We start from the raw sequence: 20793 nt of genomic DNA on the forward strand, positions 1-20793 counted from the left end.
ATTAAAAAAAATCATTCTAGAGGTATCTGGTTGCTTGAGGATTCATAATGGATAATAATAATAATTATAATAATGATAATAATAATACCTAATCAAAGTGAAGTGTACTTCACTTTGTAGTTATATTCTATCTAATAGTTATATTCTATCTTTTTCTTTTTGTTTTTCTCTTGTGTTTTGTAACAGTCCAAAGATAACCCAATGTTCAGACAGGGAAACGCATTTGACCCAGAAAGAATGGTTTCTATGGTTACCGATTTTAGTAGGTTTTCAAGACATGAAAGTTTCTAAAAAGTCACTAGCACTTCTAAATATGAATTTGCCTTAGTTATCTGCAAAATCATCTGCTTTGTGAAGACTTGCAAAAAGCCTAATGGACAATTTGACCTACATTTGTTTTTTATTATGTAGCAAAATATAAATATGAAACAAATATACTCATAGTCTGGAATTTGTATCATAGTTTAAGAACTGATAGGATACAATATAAATGAACACCTTGGTCGGATTAGATGGAGTGCAGGTTTCAGGTTTGTTTGAAAAGTGACACCATCCTGCTCTGTTTCCCGGCCAGGGCTACAAGACAGTCTGAGACATGAGCAACATCTGACTCCAAACCTCCAGACTTCAACCCCAAAACAGCGTTGTGGCACCCCAGGGTCACTTTCTAACAGGTACTTCATCTCCCTCCGGACAAACTAGCTTCATCTGTCTGTCTGCCTGTCTCTCCGTCCATCCTCCCCCCTATTTCGTTCTCTCTGTCTGTCTGTCTGTCTTTCGTTCTGTCTGTCTCAATCTCTCTTTCTCTGTCAATCTTGCTCTTTCGTTCAGTCTCTCTTTCTCTCTTTGTCTCTGTCTCCGTCTCTCTCTCTCTCTCTCTCTCTCTCTCTCTCTCTCTCTCTCTCTCTCTCTCTCTCTCTCTCTCTCTCTCTCTCTCTCTTTCTCTCTGTCTCTCTCTCTGTCTCTCTGTCTCTCTCTCTCTCTCGCTCTCTCGCTCTCTCTTTCTCTCTCTCTCTCTTGCTCTCTTCTCACACTTGCTGTCTATGGGTTTCTCACCCTCTCTGTCTGTCAATTCAAATCAAACAGCCTTTTTGGCATGGGAAATAAACCTTTACGTTGCAGTTTACAGATACAGTCTGTCTCTCTTGAGTGTGTTGTTTGAATACCAAACTGTTAAGGTGAGTGTGTGTGATATTTTCCAGTTGTCGAGGGTCTGACAGCAGAAGCAGCAGCATCATGTTCTACGGCTCTTCCTCGGGGGCCAGTATGTCCCTGCCGTCAAAGAGCCGTCTGAAACGCCAGAGCAGGACCTTCACCCAGGTATACACACACACGCACGCACGCACACGCACACGCACACACATTATCATTCATAACTTTAAAGGGGACTTATTATGCCACCAGGTATGAGTGTGATTAGCCTTACATGCCGTTTCGAAAATCTGCCCCGTATCACATCACTAGTGGGCGTGTCCACCTAGATCTGTGCTGGATAGATCAGTCTACCAGCCTACCCAGTGGACTGAAGTAAACGTTGCTCATCTATCCAGCACAGATCTAGGTGGACACGCCCGCTAGTGATGTCACATGGGGCGGATTTTCGAAACGGCTTGTAAGGCTAATCACTCTCTCACACCCGGTGGTATAACATGTCCCCTTTAACTATTGCCTTTACTGGTTTGCCAGCTGTTTGTACGCTGCCAAACCTGTGTGTCGTCAAACCTGTGTGCGGCTGACTTTTCATCCACGCCACTCACTCAGCATGTGCTGTCTGCCCCCCCCACCCCCCACCAGGTGTTGTACCGCACGCTGAGCTACCGGGACCGCGTGCCGGCCGAGAACGGCGTGCCGGCGGCGCGCGGCGAGCGCTGCTCCGACGCGGAGCCCCCGGAGCGGCCGGCCGACGACCCGGCGGAGCTGTCCACGCAGAGCTCCGCCCCCGGCGTGCTGAAGATCTTCGGGGACGAGATCTGTGCCGGCGCCAACTACAAGAGCGTGCTGGCCACGCACCGCTCCAGCGCCCAGGAGCTGGTCAAGGAGGCCCTGGAGCGCTACTCGCTCAACAAGGGCGCCGCCCACTCCTACGTGCTGTGCGACGTGATTGGCCGCCTGGAGGGCAGCGGGGACGGCGTGGGCTGGAGGACGGAGTGCCTGCGCGCCATGGGGGACAACGAGAAGCCCCTGCTGCTGCAGGAGCTGTGGAAGCCCCGCGAGGGACACGCCCGCCGGTTCGAGCTGCGGCGGCGGGCCGAGGTGGAGGAGCTCAACGCCAAGGATAAGGACACGGTCACCGCGGGTGAGGACGCAGCCGCGGACACACACACACGCACGCAGACTGGCACGAGCGCACACACTCGCAGACAGACGGACACGGGCAAGCACACTCGTGCAGGCTGGCTGGCTGGCTGGCTCGTGCACACATTCACAGGCACACCCACGCGCACACATAGACAGAAAGACACAAACAGGCATACTCACACATACCTGCTTGCTCGCACATACACACATTCACACAGACACAAACAAACTTAATCACACCCATAGGCACACACAAGCATTGCAGTCTCACACCTGCACTCAACCAACACCACCCCCCCCCCCCCCCAACACCCACCCACCCCCCCCCCCGACACACACACACACACAGATATATTAGAATAGCGTTGGCACATTATCATCACAAGGTACCTGGTTTTTAATCTCTGCTCAGCAGAAAATAGTTTGTGGTGTGTGTGTGTGTGTGTGCGTGCGTGCATGCGTGCGTGCTTGCTTGCCCATGTGTGTGTCTGTTTGAATGGAGGAGAGAATAGGATGGGGAGAACACACACATTGTGGCCTCTCTAAGGTTCACTGCACAGAGCTATGCTCTCTCTCAGCAATTCCCCGGTAGATAAGACGTCAGTTATGTACAATTAGCTGTTTTGTACAGGGAGAGCATTAGCCTGCAGGAGTTAACACATACAGTTACATACAAGTTCATGTCCTCTGTGTAATGCTTGTGTGGTTGGGGGCCTAGGCTTAGTAGGTATTGGTATTTCTTAGGATTATGCAGCACAAGTTTATTTAGGTTTTAACATACCCTTTGATGCTTTTCCAAACTGTGGTTTGAGCTCTACTTTAAACTCTTCTGTATCAAGAATGACTTCTTAGAGCTCACCAGAGAATGGTGGGTGCCACTTCTTACCGTGGTACTCTGAACTATAAGTGGGGAAACGTCTGTAGGTTACGACTGGTGAGGTCTGTAGATCAAGAAGGTGCAACAAACCGAAGTAATAAAGTTATTATAAATATATGTTATTAGTACATATCAGTGAATATCACTTCCGTCCGATACAAATACTCACATAGTTGAGAATATTTGTATGGTACGCAGGATACAAGATAGCTGTTGTTATGGTACCTTTATAAACTGTGATTTATTATAATTTTACCACAGAAGTGCAGCGAAAGCAATAAAATTAGATGGATTATTCTACTATTCTACAGCTGATCTCGTTAAAGTCTCTTGTTAATGCGCTTGGCAAAATGTGACATAATTCACATTATTTACACAAACAGGCTTAGAGGGACTTAGGCTGTAGTTCCACGTCTGCAATCCGGTGTGTGAAAGTGTGTCGTTGTTAGTCTCTGTGAGCTTGCGGCTGTGTTTTGCTTATGCTATGTGTTGCTTGTGTATGCCTTTTGTGTTTGTGTCTATGTGTGAACGATCATTAGAGCAAGCCTTGTGGACAAACTTTAAGCATTGGTGATTTATAAAAATAAACTAAATTTCCATGTGTGTGCATGCTCAGCCTGACATGCAAACTATACCATGAAGCAATAAAGATTGTTAACCATCTTAATTATTACTTGCTCCATATTACGCCTGCTTTGATGACGAGGTCTAATATGCTCTACAACTTGAGTCAAACCATTTTGGACTTGGCATTTACAGCATTGTGGTCGTGTTTACATTGAGTTCCTTACTTTGTGACTGGAGAGTAAATAGGGAGTTGGGAGCCGGTGATATGTGTGCGTTTGATGTTAGGATAAATCAGAGGACTTGTAGTAACTGGGCTCCTAGGATGTTTCCAGACAGTATCATTTGTCTAAAAAGAGAAACCTCCATTCCCCAGGGCAGAGTCTGGTACACTTTGGCGCAACACTGTCTGAGAGTGTACCACTACCTTGCTGTTGAACCTACAATACATAAGCTCAGTGTTTCGCTAGGTTACGCGTCGTTTTCACTCTTTTCATGTTCACACTAACCTTTGCTATGTTGTGTTACAGTATTTCCTTAAATACTGTACCCTCGGAGCATATCCTTTTCTTGTTTCCTTTTTGTTTACCCTGTGTGTTGGTATGCGTGTGTGTTTGTGTGTTTTCTGAGCATGTGCATGTGAGTGTACTGTGTACTGTTGTATACTGATATGTTTCGTAACTTAATTTAAAGGAGATAGCATCTGTAAGGTACTTTCATGTTGTGTAGGATTCTCCTGAATGGAATCTCTCACAGTTTTGGGCGCTGTTGTAACAGCCTAAGTTAGGCAACTTTTTTTATACAGCACTAATCTTGTCATGTGGTGTGTGTTTAAGTTACACATCTCAGTCAGTTTATTTTGGTAGCAAAACTCTCCACACTTTAACGCATCACTATGTTAAGTGTGTCTTTCCCCAACATAAAATGAAAGCGGTTTAAAGGTTTTTTTAAGGTTTAAAATGTCCTTGTAAACAAAGGACAAATTTCTTCTTAGTTCTTCTAGGATGACGTTAGCTTAACAATAATCATCAACATTAGCTGTTTTCTTTATTTCGTGTGAGGATTCCAGAGCTGTTAAGGAGAAAATCCTACACTAATACCTTTAGTTATATCTCTGAATAAGTTATCTCTTGCTTGCCAATGTGATATGACTAACAACAAAGCTCCATTCTGCTCTTCTGTGTGAGCATGTCTTGTCATGTGGTGTGTGTTTATGTTTTCTGTGTGTTTGTGTACATGTCTTCTTTGTGTGTGTGTGTGTGTCTGTGTGTGTGTCTGTCTGTGTGGGCTTGTGTGTGTGGGAGTTAGTCTGGGGCTGGTGTTGTGGGGACTGTTCTCTCCGCCTTCCTCCACCTAACCCCTCCCCCCACCCTGCTGTAGGGACCAAAACCCCCCAATTCCTGGCCGCTCTCATGGGTCGCTCTGGGCTGGGCAGACACAGGAGCTCCCCCCTTCGACCCGGTCGGGTGGTACAGTCCGGCTCTAAAGGTGGGGACTGGCCGTCAGGTAGGCTGGCCTGTCAGTCATAGCCATGGAGACCACCCCTACCTACCTACCTACCTTGTACCACCAGTGCCCTACCACCCCATCACCCAATGAGTGTGTGAGTGTTGGGGCAGGGGGGGGGGGGGGGCAGGGGGCATGGCTGCGTGAGAGCCATCGCATCGTTGTCTCAAGTTCATGGATGACAGGAGGGATGATTTGCATTTCACCACACCCACTGTGTGCCGGTGCGGTGTGTGGCGCCCCATGTGATACCATGCAGCCTATCCCGAGTCTCCACAGCCTGGTGTTTGTCCCACCCCCCCAAATGTTGTCCGTTTGTCAAGTATTCCTAAATCCCCCCCCCCCCCCCCCCCCCGTCCAAGATCTCATTCAGCGTACATCTTCTACTCCTCTGCTTCATGTCCTGCTGACTCCCCCTGACCAAATGTTTGACTACCCCCCGCCCCGCCCAACCCACAACAAACCATTTATTCTGGATCTCTCTCGCTCTCTCTCTCGTTCTCTCTATCGCTCTCTGTCTTCTGTCTCTCTTTGTATCTCATTCTGTCCCTCTCTCTATCTCTGTTGCTCTCTCTTTCTTTCTCTCTCGGTCTCTCTCCTTATGTAACTCCCTGTCTCTCTCTCTCTCCGTCTGTCTCCCTCTCTGTCTCTCTGTCCGTCTCTCTGCATCTCTCTGCCTCTGTCTCTGTCTCTGTCTCTGTCCCCCTCTGTATCTCTCTGTCTCTCTGTCCATCTCTCTCTGCATCTCTCTGTCTCTCTCTGCCTCTGTCTCTGTCTCTCTCTGTATCTCTCTGTCTCTCTGTCTGTCTCTCTCTGCATCTCTCTGTCTCTCTCTGCCTCTGCCTCTGTCTCTGTCTCTGCCTCTGTCTCTGTCTCTCTCTGTATCTCTCTGTCTCTCTGTCTGTCTCTCTCTGCATCTCTCTGTCTCTCTCTGCCTCTGCCTCTGTCTCTGTCTCTGTCTCTGTCTCTGTCTCTCTCTGTATCTCTCTGTCTCTCTGTCTGTCTCTCTCTGCATCTCTCTGTCTCTCTCTGCCTCTGTCTCTGTCTCTGTCTCTGTCTCTGTCTCTGTCTCTCTCTGTCCGTCTCGCTGGCTGCAGATATCAATGCCCAGGCCCGTAAGCTCCAGAGGAACAGGGCGAAGGGGACCCTGACCCTCCCCAGGCCGGGCAGCTCCTCCCTCTGCCGCAGCCTCAGCGAGACCAGCCTCAACCAGGTGGGTGTTCAGGACCACCACCGCCATTTACATTCCCTGTTTACATTCACTTAGCCCACCATCTGTTCCAAAGACACTAAAAGCAGAACACATTTGATTATTTTGGGAGTCAAAACCCGTTGCGAGTTAAGCGCTGAAGGACCAGGTGTGCCGATGCCACCAGAGAGGAATGCAGAGTAGCTGTGGGAAGAATCAAAGCGGGTTGGACTTGACTTGACCCCTGATTTTCATTTAATGAAGAGCTTATACGCGTCAATACAAAGAAACAAATCTGCCTAAGACGTATTGACCTGCCAATAGAACATGTCTACACCCCAATTGCAACAGTAGTACTACAGCAAACATAAATCGCTTTCCTGGAGAGTCTTCACCTCCAGACCATATGGATCTTAGTCCACTGTTGAGGAACCCTGTGTGAGAGTGCGGATTAAGAGTTGGACAGACTTCATGTTACTGGACTAAAACCCTGTATGCTTGTGTATCAACTATCCATTGTGTGTGTGTGTGTGTGTGCGTGTGCCTGTATGTGAGTGTATCCGTTTGTGTGTGCGTCTCTGCGTGCACATGTCTGTGTGCGTGTGTGTGTGGGTGGGTGTGTTTGTGGGTGTGCGCGTCTGTGTGTGCATTTGTGTGTGTGTGTGTGTGTGTGTGTGTGTGTGTGTGTGTGTATAGCTGGACCTGGGTGAGGAGCCCAAGCGGTACTACTCCACCCTGCCGGGGCCCCTGAGGGCCCGAGGGGGCCGTGAGCGGGAGGGCCCCGGCTCGGGGGGGCGGAGGAAAGAGGAGGGGGGGCAGGGGGGAGGTGGCGATGTGAAGCACTCCCTGTACCAGTCGCCCCACCTGCTGCTGCTGCAGGGCTACAACAAACAGGTGAGGCATGGGATGATGGATGCGGCGTGACGGAGGAGCACTGTGCCACATAGAGCAGCGCTACAATCAAAAGTCATGCAATGATTACCATGTAGCATGTGTATATAGAATTCACCATTTATGAGATGTCGTCAGATACGCTCATGCATCATGTGTTTGCCTAATGACAAATGTACAAGGGATTGATCTTGCTGGTGTCTGCATTCAGGGATAATAAAATAGAAATCTAGAATGCATCGGCTATAAGATGAGTATTTAAATATAAATAGAATGAATACCCCTCCCCCAGGACTGCCTGGTGTACCTGCTGAACCGGGAGCAGCACACGGTGGGCCAGGAGACCCCGTCGGCCCGGCCCAACATCTGCCTCTCCTCGCCCGACATCCTGCCCCTGCACTGCCGCCTGAGGCGCGTCCCGCTGCCCCGTCGCCACGGCAACGGCGGCGGCGGCGGTCACGGCCAATGCGTGGCCAACGGCGGCAAGCCGGGCGAGGACCCGGCGGAGGGCGGCGGCAGCGGCGGGCGCTTCTACGTGGCGGTGGAGCCCCTCCCCCACGCGGGGGTCCTGGTGAACTTTGCCCGCTGCGAGCGCTCCAGCGCGCTGCGCCACGGCGACCTGCTGTCCTTCGGCGCCCACTACATCTTCCTGTACAAGGACCCCGCGGGCGCCCAGGCGCTGCCCGCCCAGACGCTGGCACGCCTGCGCAGCCTGGGGCAGCTCTACGACGGCGGGGGCGGTGGAGGAGGAGAGGACGGAGGAGGAGGAGGAGGAGGAGGAGGAGGAGGAGGGGAGCAGATCTGCCGGATGTGCGGCACTGTGCTGAGGGAGCGGCCGGGGGCGCAGGAGGCGTCCAGCGTGCCGGCGGTGCGCCGCAGCTTCAAACCCCATCTGGTGAAGCCCCGCGGGGGGGGGGGGAGGGGCCCTGTACCTGGCAGGACCCGAAGGAGGAGGAGGAGGAGGAGGAGGAGGGGGAGGGGGAGGAGGAGGACAGAAGAGGCGGTTGCAGCTGGACTTTGACCAGGCCCACGAGGACCAGCTGCTGAGCCGGATCCTCTCCCTCATAGAGCCTGGAGGTGTGTGTGTCCTTCTGAATCCCGTCCATCACAATGACAACTCCTACACACACACACACACACACACACTGGATTCTGTAGTGCGGGTAAACTTGAGACTCCCGCTCTCCTCCTGCACCAGGCGACGACCACAAGCTGACCCCGGCCTACCTGCTGTGTCTGTGCATCCAGCACTCGGCCTCCACCTTCCCGCCAGGCAGCTTCGGCAAGCTGCTGCTCAAGATCGTGCGGCGCATCCAGACCATCGCGTGGGTCAGTGGCCCGTCGCACCCCACCGCATGTGTGTATCTGTATGTGTGTCAACGCGCGCGCGCGTGTGTGTGTGTGTGTCAGTGTGTTTTTTGTGCGTCTTTGCACGCTCGTTTAGCTTCCAATCGAGGTGATTGCCGGAGGCGAAAGGAGGTCAGCCATTTATTTTGGTCTTCATTTGGGGTCAGGTGAATAAGTTAACAGGTTCCGCGTATCCCATGTTGCACAGGTACGGTGTTACACGCTTGTGCGAGCAGTTGGAGAGAGGCGAATCCGGCGGGCGCATGTGTGTCGATGTAAAGGGCACGCATGCTTGCCAGGCCATGAACACACACTTTAACGCTGAAGGGAAGTGTTATTTGTGCGGGCTGTTTGCTGTGTCATCGGACGGACCAGCCCAGGGTTCTTGGCAGATGGCTCCTGATCCACTACTCCTGTCTGCTGCCAGTTTTCTGTCACCATGACAACACCATCGCCGAACACCGAACCAAGTTCCTGTGCTCTGTACGCTCATGTCTGTGTGCAGATTTGTAGCGTAGTTATGCGGTATTCATTCATATTCACAGACTCACAAACCTTTTTTCTCTTCCACAATGTGCAACTGTATGGTTGATGTATTAGTCAGTAGTTCAGCGGGAGCTTGAAGAAATGCAGTTGTCCGACCGACATGAAAATTTGATGAGCACCTAATTACTGTGTGTGCTTGTGTGTGTGTATGCGTGTGTGTGTCTTTGTCTGGGCATGTACGTGTGTGTGTGTGTTTGTGTGTGCGTGCGTCACTTGCAGGAGAAGACAAAAGAGCTGGCACAGAAGCAAGCTCAGCAGTGAGTATCAAATTCCACCTTGTCTGTGTGTGAGAGAGAGATAGAGAGAGAGAGCAAGAGAGAAAGTGGGTTTACCAACTAGGTTTACTCTATGTTTGTGACGTGTGTGTGCACGTGTGTTTTCGTGTATGGTTTGTAGTGTGTGGATCTGTTTACATTTGTCATATCCACGTTAATATTCTTTTGATTATTACTGTCCACATGCCTATGGTCAAAATTATCATATTTTAATATGTGTGTGTGCGTTTGTGTGTATGCGTATGTTCATGCGTGCTTGTGTGTGTGTTTGTGTGTGTGTGTGTGTGTGTGTGTGTGTTTGCATTTGTGTGTGTGCAGCCAGGACCCAGCCACCCTGTCTCTGCTCAGCATCTCAGACCTGGTGCCAGACCTCCAGACCATCTTCTTCTGGATGTCCAACTCCATAGAGCTGCTCTACTTTATACAACAGCGGGCGCCTGCATACACACACAGCATAGAGACACTACAAGGTACACACCTCAAACTACCTTTCCCTCCATCCATCCCCTCCTCCACTCTCTCTCTCTCACTCCCTCTCTACGTCCTTCCCTTCATCCCTCTCTCTCTCACACTCTCGCTCTTCCTCTCACTCGCTCTGCCGTTCTCTCTCGCTCAACACACATATAGTTCCCCAGTGAGACGCTGTGACCCACGGTGGCTCAAGTCATTATTACATTGACGTAGTTCCTCATATCGCTAGAACTCCTTCTACCTCTTGTCACTCTCCATCCCCCACTCTCTCTCCCTCGCTCTCACTCTCTCTTCCTATGTCTCTCTCTCTCCCTCTCTCTCTCTCTCTTTCGCTCTCTCTCTCTCTCTCTCTCCCTCTCTCTCTCTTTCGCTCTCTCTCTCTCTCTCTCTCTCTCTCTCTCACTCTCTCACTCTCTCTCTCTCTGTCTGTCTACATCCCAACCTCTCTCTACCGCCCCCTCTGTAGCTCAATCTAACCTTTTTCTTTCTCCCTCTCTTACAAGCTGTACATTGGTTACCCTTGGGTGTCCCCGATAAACTGTTAACCGTATCATTTCCTTGGTGTCCAGGGTCAAAGGAGTCATTGCTGTCAGCAACGATATCAGCCAATGAGGAGGCCATGACCATCTTAGAGGAAGTGATCATGTACACCTTTCAGCAGTGTGTGTACTACATCACCAAGGTAACCGATCACTATGCGTATGTTTAACTGTTATAAGTGATGTACCTATGTCTCTGTAAGAAGATGTATTTACAGAGCTGAGAAGATGGAATGAAGACACTGCTGGAAAATATCATACATTATTGGATAAATATATCGTAAATTATTGAATGTATTTTCTTTCACAACTCCCCCAACGCTCTCACACACACACACGCACACAAACACACACACACACACACACATCACACATGCACACACACACACACACACATACACACAAGTACACAAACACATACAGAATCTTTGCCATCCTATCCCCCCTCCACAAGAACATAAACAGATCCGCTTTCACAATTGTGTTTGAAAACAAACGGTGGCTATATTTACATGGACGGCACTAACCTGATTTAAACCTCATCCAATCAATATTCTGAAGACATTGTGATGGGAACAGCATCTTTGACAATGAGGGCTACACCCCAGTTAATCATATCTGTATCTTCATCATTTCCTCTACAACAATGTTTTAGGAGATATTGAGTGTAATGGAGATGTAACGAGTATAATGGGATAATGTGGAAATAGCACATTCATTTAAATTGAGCTTTTTGTGTATATGTGTGTGTGTTTGTGTGTCTGTGTATATGCGTGTGTGTATGTGTCTTGTTTGTGTGTGGATGTGCGTGTGTGTCCAGTCCCTATATGTTGTGTTGCCAGGTTTGTTAGATTGTAACCCGTTCCCAGCAGACAACTCAGAGCCTTGCTGGAAAGGAGGCAAGGGGTTTCCTGAACCAGTTCGCAGGGTCCTACAGGTACGTGCAAGAACTTACAGGAGTCTTTAACAAATGAGCACGTCTTTAAAGACACACACACACATATGCAGGTGCACACAAACACAGAGGTAAAAAGAAAAACATGAAAAAATGTACATGGACAAGCAACAAAATATGTGTTTGTGTGTGTGTGTGTGTGTGTCTGCGTGCAGGTGTTCCAGATTTCCCAGGAGCTGTTGCAGGGGTACCAAGTCCACCCGGAGATCCAAGCTCAGATGTTTGCCTATCTGTTCTTCTTCTCCAACGTGTCACTGTTTAACCAGCTTATGGACAAAGGTAGGTCATGACAACAAACACATACACACACACACACCCACGCACGCAAACACACTGCTGCTCGATGCAATTCTTCTCCATTAGACCTCCCACAGGGCTTTTATGTTTGTTTATTTGTGTGTGTGTGTGTGTTTGTGTGTGTAAGTGTGTGTGTAAGTGTGTGTGTAAGTGTGTGTGTGTGTGTGTTGGGGGGCTTTGTCCTTGTCAGCAGTTTGACAGAGAGAAACCCATATTTGTCCTTGACACTAATGTCATTTTCACGTCTGTGCAGTGTGCACTTTTTCCTTCTCGTCTACTACTCTTCCTTTTCACCTCCTCCACATCCTCTCTCACTTTAGAGTGCACCACCCCCCCCACCCCTCTCCGCCCCACACACACAATAAAAGAGCGATGAGGATGGTTCAATGTGGAGGACTGACGTTTGTTCAATTTGTATCCGAGAGTATTTTTGGTTGCCATCATTACCTTACTAAATACAAGTGCAGTTTATAACCTGCGGCTGTCTATATGTAGCTTACTGCTCTTTCTTCCATACCTCCCTCTCTTTCTCCCTCGTTCTCTCTCTTTCTCTCTCGCTCTCTGTCTCTGTGTCTCTCTACCATAAACCCACCTCACTCTGATGCTCTCTCTACATACACCAGTCTGGTGCTGTTGCCCTCCTACATATTCATAAGACCTGCAATTGCACACACGCTCACATTTTCTCTGCCTCCTTCTGCCTCTCGCACATCTCTCGCCGTCTCTCCCACCCACACACACTCACACACACACACACACACACACGCACGCACACACACACACACACACACGGACACACATACACACGTCTGTGTCGACACTAACCTGCCATATGTCTTCATTAGACGATGGAGACTAGAGAGATAAGACAAAGGGTGAGGGAGAAAAATCCATATGTATTTATAAGCTCTTTCTCCCTCCCTCTGTCTCTTTGTGTTTCTTACCCCCCAGGTTTCTTCCTCCTCCTCTCCTCCCCCTCCTTCCCGTCGTTTCCCCTTTTGCTGTCTTAATGCTCTCTCTCTTTCTGTCTCTCTGCCTGTCTCGCCTCGCTCGCCCTATCTTGTCGCGCATTGATATTTCTCTCCTGATGGTGTCCATGGTAACAGTGAAGAGAGTTTGTTTCAGGTAGTGCTGACGCTGGCAGTTGGCTGTCTGCAGAGTACTCACCAGGGGAGCTGTGCACACAAACACACACACACATATACATATAGACAATATATCTTCTATAAACAACTAAAACTGGAGGAGATGTTGTTATTTGGGTGGATGTGTTGTGTGTGACACGATAAGCTTACGTAAATGATTGGCTAGGAAGCATAATGCCACTGAAGAAGTTAAGAGTGCTTCTGTCTGTATGGCGTCGCCCCACACATAGACTACTCTATGCCAGACATAAGCCTATTACCTTTAGGGGTCGCCGAGGGCATTAGGGTGTGTGTGTGTGTGTGTGTGTGTGTGTGTGTGTGTGTGTGTGTGTGTGTGTGTGTGTGTGTGTGTGTGTGTGTGTGTGAGTGGGGGTGTGTGTGTGTGTGTGTGTGTGTGTGTGTGTGTGTGTGTGTGTGTGTGTGTGTGTGTATGTATGTGTTTGTGGTGGGGAGGGTTTCTATATGTGTGTGTGTGTGTGTGTGTGTGTGTGTGTGTGTGTGTGTGTGTGTGTCTGCATGTAAGATGCGCCCACACCCTCAACATATGGGCTGACCTTGCATGCACTTTATTCGATTGCCTCCGTCTCCGTTGTAGGCTACGGTTGCACTTCCCTCAGTGTCCCTCTGAGAGGAATAGATCTTGTTGTGTTTGGCCAGCGGAGGGCCCAGGACCCTGAGAGACTAGTCGCAGGGAGCCGCAGGGCCACCTTCCTCTAGTGCTCCATTAGTATTCTGTTAGGGGCAGCCGCCGTTGTTTCAATGACTCTGACATCAGGCTGATTAAAAATGAATGCCTCCATTATGTTGGAGTCCACACATAGACAAGCTCACACGTCCTCTGACTCCCTCTCTCTCTTTATCTCTCTCTCTCTTTCTCTGTTTATCTCTCTCTCTGTCTCTCTCTGTCTCTCTCTCCCTCTCTCTTTCTCTCTCTCCCTCTCTCTTTCTCTCTCTCTCTCTCTGTCTCTCTCTGTTTATCTCTCTCTCTCTCTGTCTCTCTCTCCCTCTCTCTTTCTCTCTCTCTCTCTCTTTCTCTCTCTTACTCTCTTTCTCTCTGCCTCACTGAAGCACACATGCTGGTGCATAATCTTCCAAATACACATGCACAGACACACACACAGGGCCTCCTACAGCACATTAAGACAGAGACCTAATCGTTTTCTGCCCCATTCAGATTTCTGTTGGAAATCTGTGTTTGTGTGTGTCTGTAAAACCATCCCCATTTGCTGTACATGTAAATATTTTTACCCAAATTAAATGTTTTTGTTTTTCCCTTTATGTGTGTTTGTGTGTGCACGCGCGTGCGTGTGTGTGTGCGTGTGTGTGCGTGTGTGTGTGTGTGTGTGTGTGTTTGTTCGTGTGTATGTGCGTGTGTGTGCATGTGTGCGGGCGTGTGTGTGTGTGTGTGTGTGTGTGTGTGCAGGGCCCTCGCGGGGCTTGTTCCAGCGCTCCAAGGTGCTGCAGATCCAGGCGTGTGTGCGGATGCTGATGGAATGGGCCAGCAGGTCTGGTCTGGGCCACCTCGCAGACAAGTTCTTCACCAAGTTCAACAGCATCGTGTCCATCCTGGCCACACCGCCGCAGCAGCTCAAACAGGTAGGGATGCACACACTCACACACGGCATTTAACACGAGGTTGACACTCTTATCCAAAGCAACACTGAATTCTACAAAATATGTGTATGTGTATAGGTATATATTTTTGTATTATACATAAAAATATTAAGTTTGATTATTCATAGTGATTAACAGATTATTGATTCAATTGATTATTCTGAGGCACGTATGGAAAAATATCATATTAATAAAAAGCTCTTCTTGAGTTGCAGCTGTTTTAGTCTGATTTGAATGTAAAAGGTGTACTTAATTCACGATTAGCGAGTTGTAGAGGCCAATTAATCACTATTAATATGCAATTAATTGCTACATTCACACACACACAGGGGAACAGACACGCACATATACTTACATACACAAAACACACGCATACATACATACATACACACACTCACAGACACAAACCCACACAAGCTATGATTAACTACTCGTCTAACGTAAAGCGTGTTGGAAGGACGCCTCACTTACCAGAGGTTAATTATACCATCGCTTCCATTAGAGAGCTGCAGTCGCTGAAGGGCCAGTATACACACACAAACACACACACCAGTCTTAGGTGGGACACTTCAGTTTGTAGTTTTAGGGGGTTGAAATTAATGCTTCAGGTCACCAGGCCTTTCCCTCATTTCTGTAACGTAAATGACGCATGCATTTACACACACACACACACATGCACATACACACACAATTGACTCCCAAGTTTGAATGCATCATTTAACCATTTGTAAATTCAGCTCCATCCCTCTCACGACGTCTGTGTGTTTTGTGTGTGCGTGTGTGTCTGTGTCTGTCTGTCTGTCTGTCTGTCTGTCTGTCTGTCTGTCTGTCTGTCTGTCTTTCTGCATGTGTGTCTGCATGTGTGTGTGTTTGTGTATGCATGTGTGTGTTTGTTTGCCTGTCTGCATTTGTCTGTGCTTGTGTGTGTGTGTGTGTGTGTGTGTGTGTGTGTGTGTGTGGGTGCATGCACGTGTGTCTGTGTCTCCGTGGGGACATAGCTGAGCTGGAGGACCCTATCCAGTGACCACCCCAGCCTCAAGCCGGTCCAGATGCACCGGCTCCTCACCCAGTACCAGCTGACCGCCGAGACAGGGCCTGTCCCTGCCTGGCAGCCCAACAGTGAGGACGAGGCATACATATACCGGACCGGTAGGGGACACACACAGACACTCACACACACACACACACAGAGACACACACAGAGACACAGACAAACACACACACACACACAGACACACACAGAGACACAGACACACACACACACACACACACACACACACACACACACAGAGACACACACACACACACACAGACACACACACACAGACACACACACACACGCACACACACACACACAGACACACACACACACACACACACAGACACACACACACAAACACACAGACACACACGCACACCAACACAGACACACACACACAGACACACACACACACACACACAGAGACACACACACAGACACACACACACACACAACCATACACACACAACCACACACACACACACATAAACATACACACACAGACAGAGACACAGACAGACTCACAGACACACACACACAGACACACACACACAGACAGACACACACACGCACAGAGACACACACACACAGACACACACACAGAGACACACACACACACACATACACATACACACACACACAGACAGAGACACAGACAGACTCACAGACACAGACTCACACACACACACACACACAAGCACACAGACACACACACACACAAGCATGTGTGTGTGTGTGTGTGTGCTTCGTCTTAAGGATGAAAGCCCCCATTCACGGCTCAGTTGATATTTTGGAAGGTCTGTAGGGTGAAAAATGTGAAAAAGTGATGACTAGTGTCAAAATGCAACTGCAGGTTCAGCCTCTGTCTCTGTGTCTGTAGACATTGCACATTGCCTTGCCTTCCCACTCCAAGGACACTGTTTACTGTGCCTCCCCTTTGGACAGCAACTAGGGATTGAAATGCTGAAGGATGGAGTTTTCAAACAGATAGGAATGCAAATTGATTTTTGGTTTCTTTTTAATATGCTTCTTATATTTTAATAAGCCAAAAAGCCAAGTCAATAGAAGCATAAGCATGCTAATAAAGCAGTATCAGGATCAATGATGATAGTATTACAGGAAATGTACACGGTTAATATTAAGGATGTGTCAGATATTGTATTTATTCCATCTTATGAATAGTACAGAATTTAATTTTGTATAGTTTTCTACAAACCACACAAATCTGATACAATAACTGAGGTCCGACAGCAGTCACCCTGATCCATGTCTTGATCGACTCAAACCCACAGACGTTTGGGGTGTGTGAACATAACGCAGGATTTATTTTGTCCCTCATTTAATAGCTTATTAGTTCTGGGGTTTTCCATTATCCATTTCTCTCTGAAACGATTATCCTTGAGATGTCATTTACCAAGGTGACCTGGTGCTTTCCAAAGCCTCGGTGAGGCCCTCTGACCGGCCCTTGTGTCTGAAGGCTGCGGGGGGATAACGTCTCCCTCCGGTCTGTTCCCACAGTGGACCTCCTGGAGAGCTTTGAGAACCACCCCCCCATCGTGCTGCCCAGCGCCGGCTTCAGGGTGGACCTGGACAGCGATTGTGTGGAGGACAGCCTCTACCGCCAGCTGCTGTACATCCGCCACTACCTGTGGGGCCTGCGCACCAAGGGCCACGCCCCGGGGCCCGGGCCCGGCGTGGCCACGCAGTCCAACGGCACCAACACCGCAGACTGGCCTGAGGTCCAGGTCAGTGACGCACGCACACACACACACACACACACACACACACACACATACACACACACACACACACGCACACACAGACACACACAAACACACAAACACACACACATAAACTCATGCACCCCTCCCATATATATAAGCACATCAACACACACAAGCGTGCATGCACACATAGAGAGAGAAATGCATGCACACATAAATGTACACACACAGATTACATATTTGTGCGTAATGTGTGGACTTGCACACACCTAGCCGGTAATCCCGGCCATGTGCCTCAGCAGCTGTGGGTCCTTACGGTCCTCATAATCCCCCAGATGAAAGGAAAATAATTCGCAAACAACCACATACTCACACACATGCACACTTACACACACACACACACACATACTCACAAAAAGTTGGTATACGAGTGTGTGTATGCATGCACACATAAAGGTCATGCTCAAACATGCCCACACACACACACACACACACAGAAACCTAGACATGGTTAAATCATGTTTAATCTGATTAGTCTTCAGGCTGTCTCATTAGTAGGAACGGCTGACTGGACCATAATCCCAAGTGTTACTGCAACCTAATGCACACACACATGCACACTCCTCTGTGCTCCTTTCCTGCTGGCATTACAACATTACGCTAATTAAGAAGTGATGTTACATTCATGGCACATTTATGCGCAGTGCTAGAATAGCATCCGGTGCTAAAGCGGCATTGAGTGCCAAAAGGAGGTTTAATAGAGAATCAACGTCAGCGGATCCTTGGTGGGTTTCCCTGAGGCCGTAGCGCCGCCGCTCTCCATCTGTGCCCCCCAGAGGGAGCTGCTGCCCCCGAGCAACAGCAGCCCGAGGTCGGGCCCCCCTCCCGGGGACACGGGGCCGCCGGAGCCCGCGGAGGAGAGAGCCCGGGACAGACCGCCCGGCCAATCACACAGCAGCCTCCGGAGGAACGGCACCGCCCACCACCCTCGACCAGCCAATGCGGACCTCTCTTGCCTCCTCACGCCGCCTAACACGCCCCTCTACCCCGACGGGGGCGGGCCGGGCCCCGTGCTAGGCCACGCCCCCCAGAGTAACGGCTGCATGAGCAGGACCACGGCGGAGTCCAAGAAGAGCAATGGGCTGATCACCAACGGACTGGAAGGTATGCTGGGCGGGGGCAGGGGATGTGCTCTTCTCTGAAGCACTGATCAAGTGCAGCAACTCAGAAAGATCCCGTCATATGTGGGGATGTCATGCAGTCCAATAATATCTTCATCGTGTTGATAGTATATAGTATCGTAGGCCTGAAGGATTGACCTAAAGCAAACACTGGAGGTTATATAAAGAGACTGGGTGCATAATTTCAAATTGATTGCTATCAGAATGTTTTAGAGAGATTTTCTCACTATTAGGAATCATCAGGGAGTTGTGAGATCTGAAATTCATCTAGCGTGTATCTAGCGTTTGAATTATGTAGCAACTCACACGAAACACCGAAAGATGTAGAGAATGTTTAAATCAATTTTACGGTATAAGATCATACTTTATTGATCCCAGACGGGAACTTCAGGTGAAGGGTGATTGGGCTTTATCTTTGAAACACTAGAGTGGTGTTAATATCATATCCTGTTTAGTGTTATGTTAGTTATTTTAGTGTTATGTTAGTTGAGTAAGTGTGTAACTTAAGAGCATTATCAGTTGTTCGACTATAAAATGTAGTGTCTTTTGATGGGCCATTCAGTAATGTGTTCTGTAGTGAGTTTGACCTCTGCTGGCTGTCTTGGGTAGTGCACTCCTTGTGTTGTCTAGTCTCTGTCTGTGTACCTCTGCATGCGTCTGCTAGAGTCTGTAGGCTCCTTTTCACATCCTCCCTGTGTGGTGAACACGTCCCACTGTCTTGTCCCTCTGATATATGCCGGAATGCTCTAGCAGTCAATGTGTGTTTAGAATGACCCTATAGCCAGACCCTGTGTGTGTGCATGTGTTTTATGTGTGTATGTTTGTGTGTGTGTCTCCGTGTGTGTGTCTATATGTGTCTGTGTTTGTGTGCGTCTGTGTCTTTGTGTGTATCTGTGTCTGTGTGTGTTTCCCTGCAGGGTATGTTAGTGGGTGTGACTTTCCTTTCCCTGTCCCCTCCCCTGGCGCCCCTCCCCTCCCTGATGACTTGTGTGTGGTGTTTGTAGTGGAGCTGGACAAGGGGCCATATGGATTGGGCATGGGACTCATAGACGGCTTGGTAAGCAAACACACACTCAAACACATACATACACATACACACATACAGACTAACCCCACTCCGAGCGACCTTTGTACCAAACTTCCCCGTCAACAAACTGAATTAGGTTTCTTTGATCGATAGCCGTAGGTTTACAGTAAGGTTTACAGTTATGTTACAGTTAGGTTTACAATGAGGTGAGAGAAAGGTTAAACGTTACTGTGACACAAGGTTTCCAATAAGGTAACAGTGAGGTTACAGTAAGGTTTACAATGAGGTAACAGTGAGGTCACAATAAGGTTTACAATGAGGTAAAAGTCAGGTTATATAAGGTAACTGTATGGTTACAGTAAGGTTTACATGAGGTTACAGTTAAGTTTATTTTGAGGTTACAATGAAGTTACATTAAGGTAACAGTGATCACTCTGGCTCTGGCACTCACTGGCTAACCAATCAACATAATGTAGCCTCAGTGCCAGTGGATCAGCTCTGAAATGTAGGTCATATCACAACCAATTGTGTAGCATGTTTGTATGTATATTCACACTATCTAGCAGACGATGTTATTCGCAGCGCAGCAGTGCAGCTAATCGAGGTGGACAGTCTCTTTCATCATTATTCGCTCCATTCACACATATAACTTCTACACTGCTCAGCCCTCAGCTCCTGAGGCTCAAGCTACTCCCACTGCAGTCCTGCAGTCACAATGCGGTCTATGGGAGTGGCATCGCCCTCTTATCTATAAGAGCTCTGGCTCCAGTAGGGGTGACCAGTGGGGTTGAGGTTCACATCGTGCAACGTCTGCCCCTTGCAGCACACCCCTCTGAACGCTCCGGGGATCTACATCCGCACCCTGATCCCTGACGGGCCCGCCTCCTCCGACGGGAGGCTGAGGATCGGGGACCGGATCCTGGCCGTCAACGGGACCAGCCTGATCGGCGCGGACTACCAGAGGTAAGTCAGCGACATGAGGCCGTGACTGGCGACCCAAACACTGTAGCGTGTGATTGATTGAGGGCCCTGTCGCCATTGGTCAGACCGCATGGCCACGAATCCTCAACGCTGGTTATTCCAATCGATGGCCTCAATTGATCAGAGCCCGGAGGCGCAGACAGTGTCGCTCCTCCATCCATACGTGGTCTGTGCTGAGTGGCGTGTAACCAGACTCTCCTCCCCCCACCCCGTCCCCCCTTCCCCAGCGCGGTGGATCTGATCCGACTCGGAGGAGGCCGTTTGCGCTTCCTGGTGGCCAAGTCTGACCTGGAGGTCTCGGAGAAGATAAGTGCCTCCTCCTGCTAA

General features: G+C 49.1%; 1 protein-coding gene across 1 annotated transcript; it reads left to right on the top strand.

Annotated features, from left to right (window-relative positions):
• Window positions 1–1236: 1236 nt before the first annotated feature.
• On the top strand, window positions 1237–20793 carry radil (Ras association and DIL domains; the record flags this gene model as incomplete). The annotated part of the gene is given in 20 exon segments (XM_079758978.1): window positions 1237–1320; window positions 1795–2296; window positions 5120–5227; window positions 6343–6458; window positions 7131–7328; window positions 7618–8234; window positions 8236–8402; window positions 8524–8654; window positions 9438–9475; window positions 9812–9963; window positions 10534–10646; window positions 11324–11440; window positions 11614–11737; window positions 14324–14496; window positions 15513–15663; window positions 17072–17298; window positions 18114–18441; window positions 19376–19515; window positions 20309–20448; window positions 20694–20793. Coding segments are annotated over 20 exon segments (3726 nt in total).

Source organism: Pollachius pollachius (genome assembly GCF_949987615.1).
Source record: "Pollachius pollachius genome assembly, chromosome: 2".
NCBI classification, from domain to species: Eukaryota; Metazoa; Chordata; class Actinopteri; order Gadiformes; family Gadidae; genus Pollachius; species Pollachius pollachius.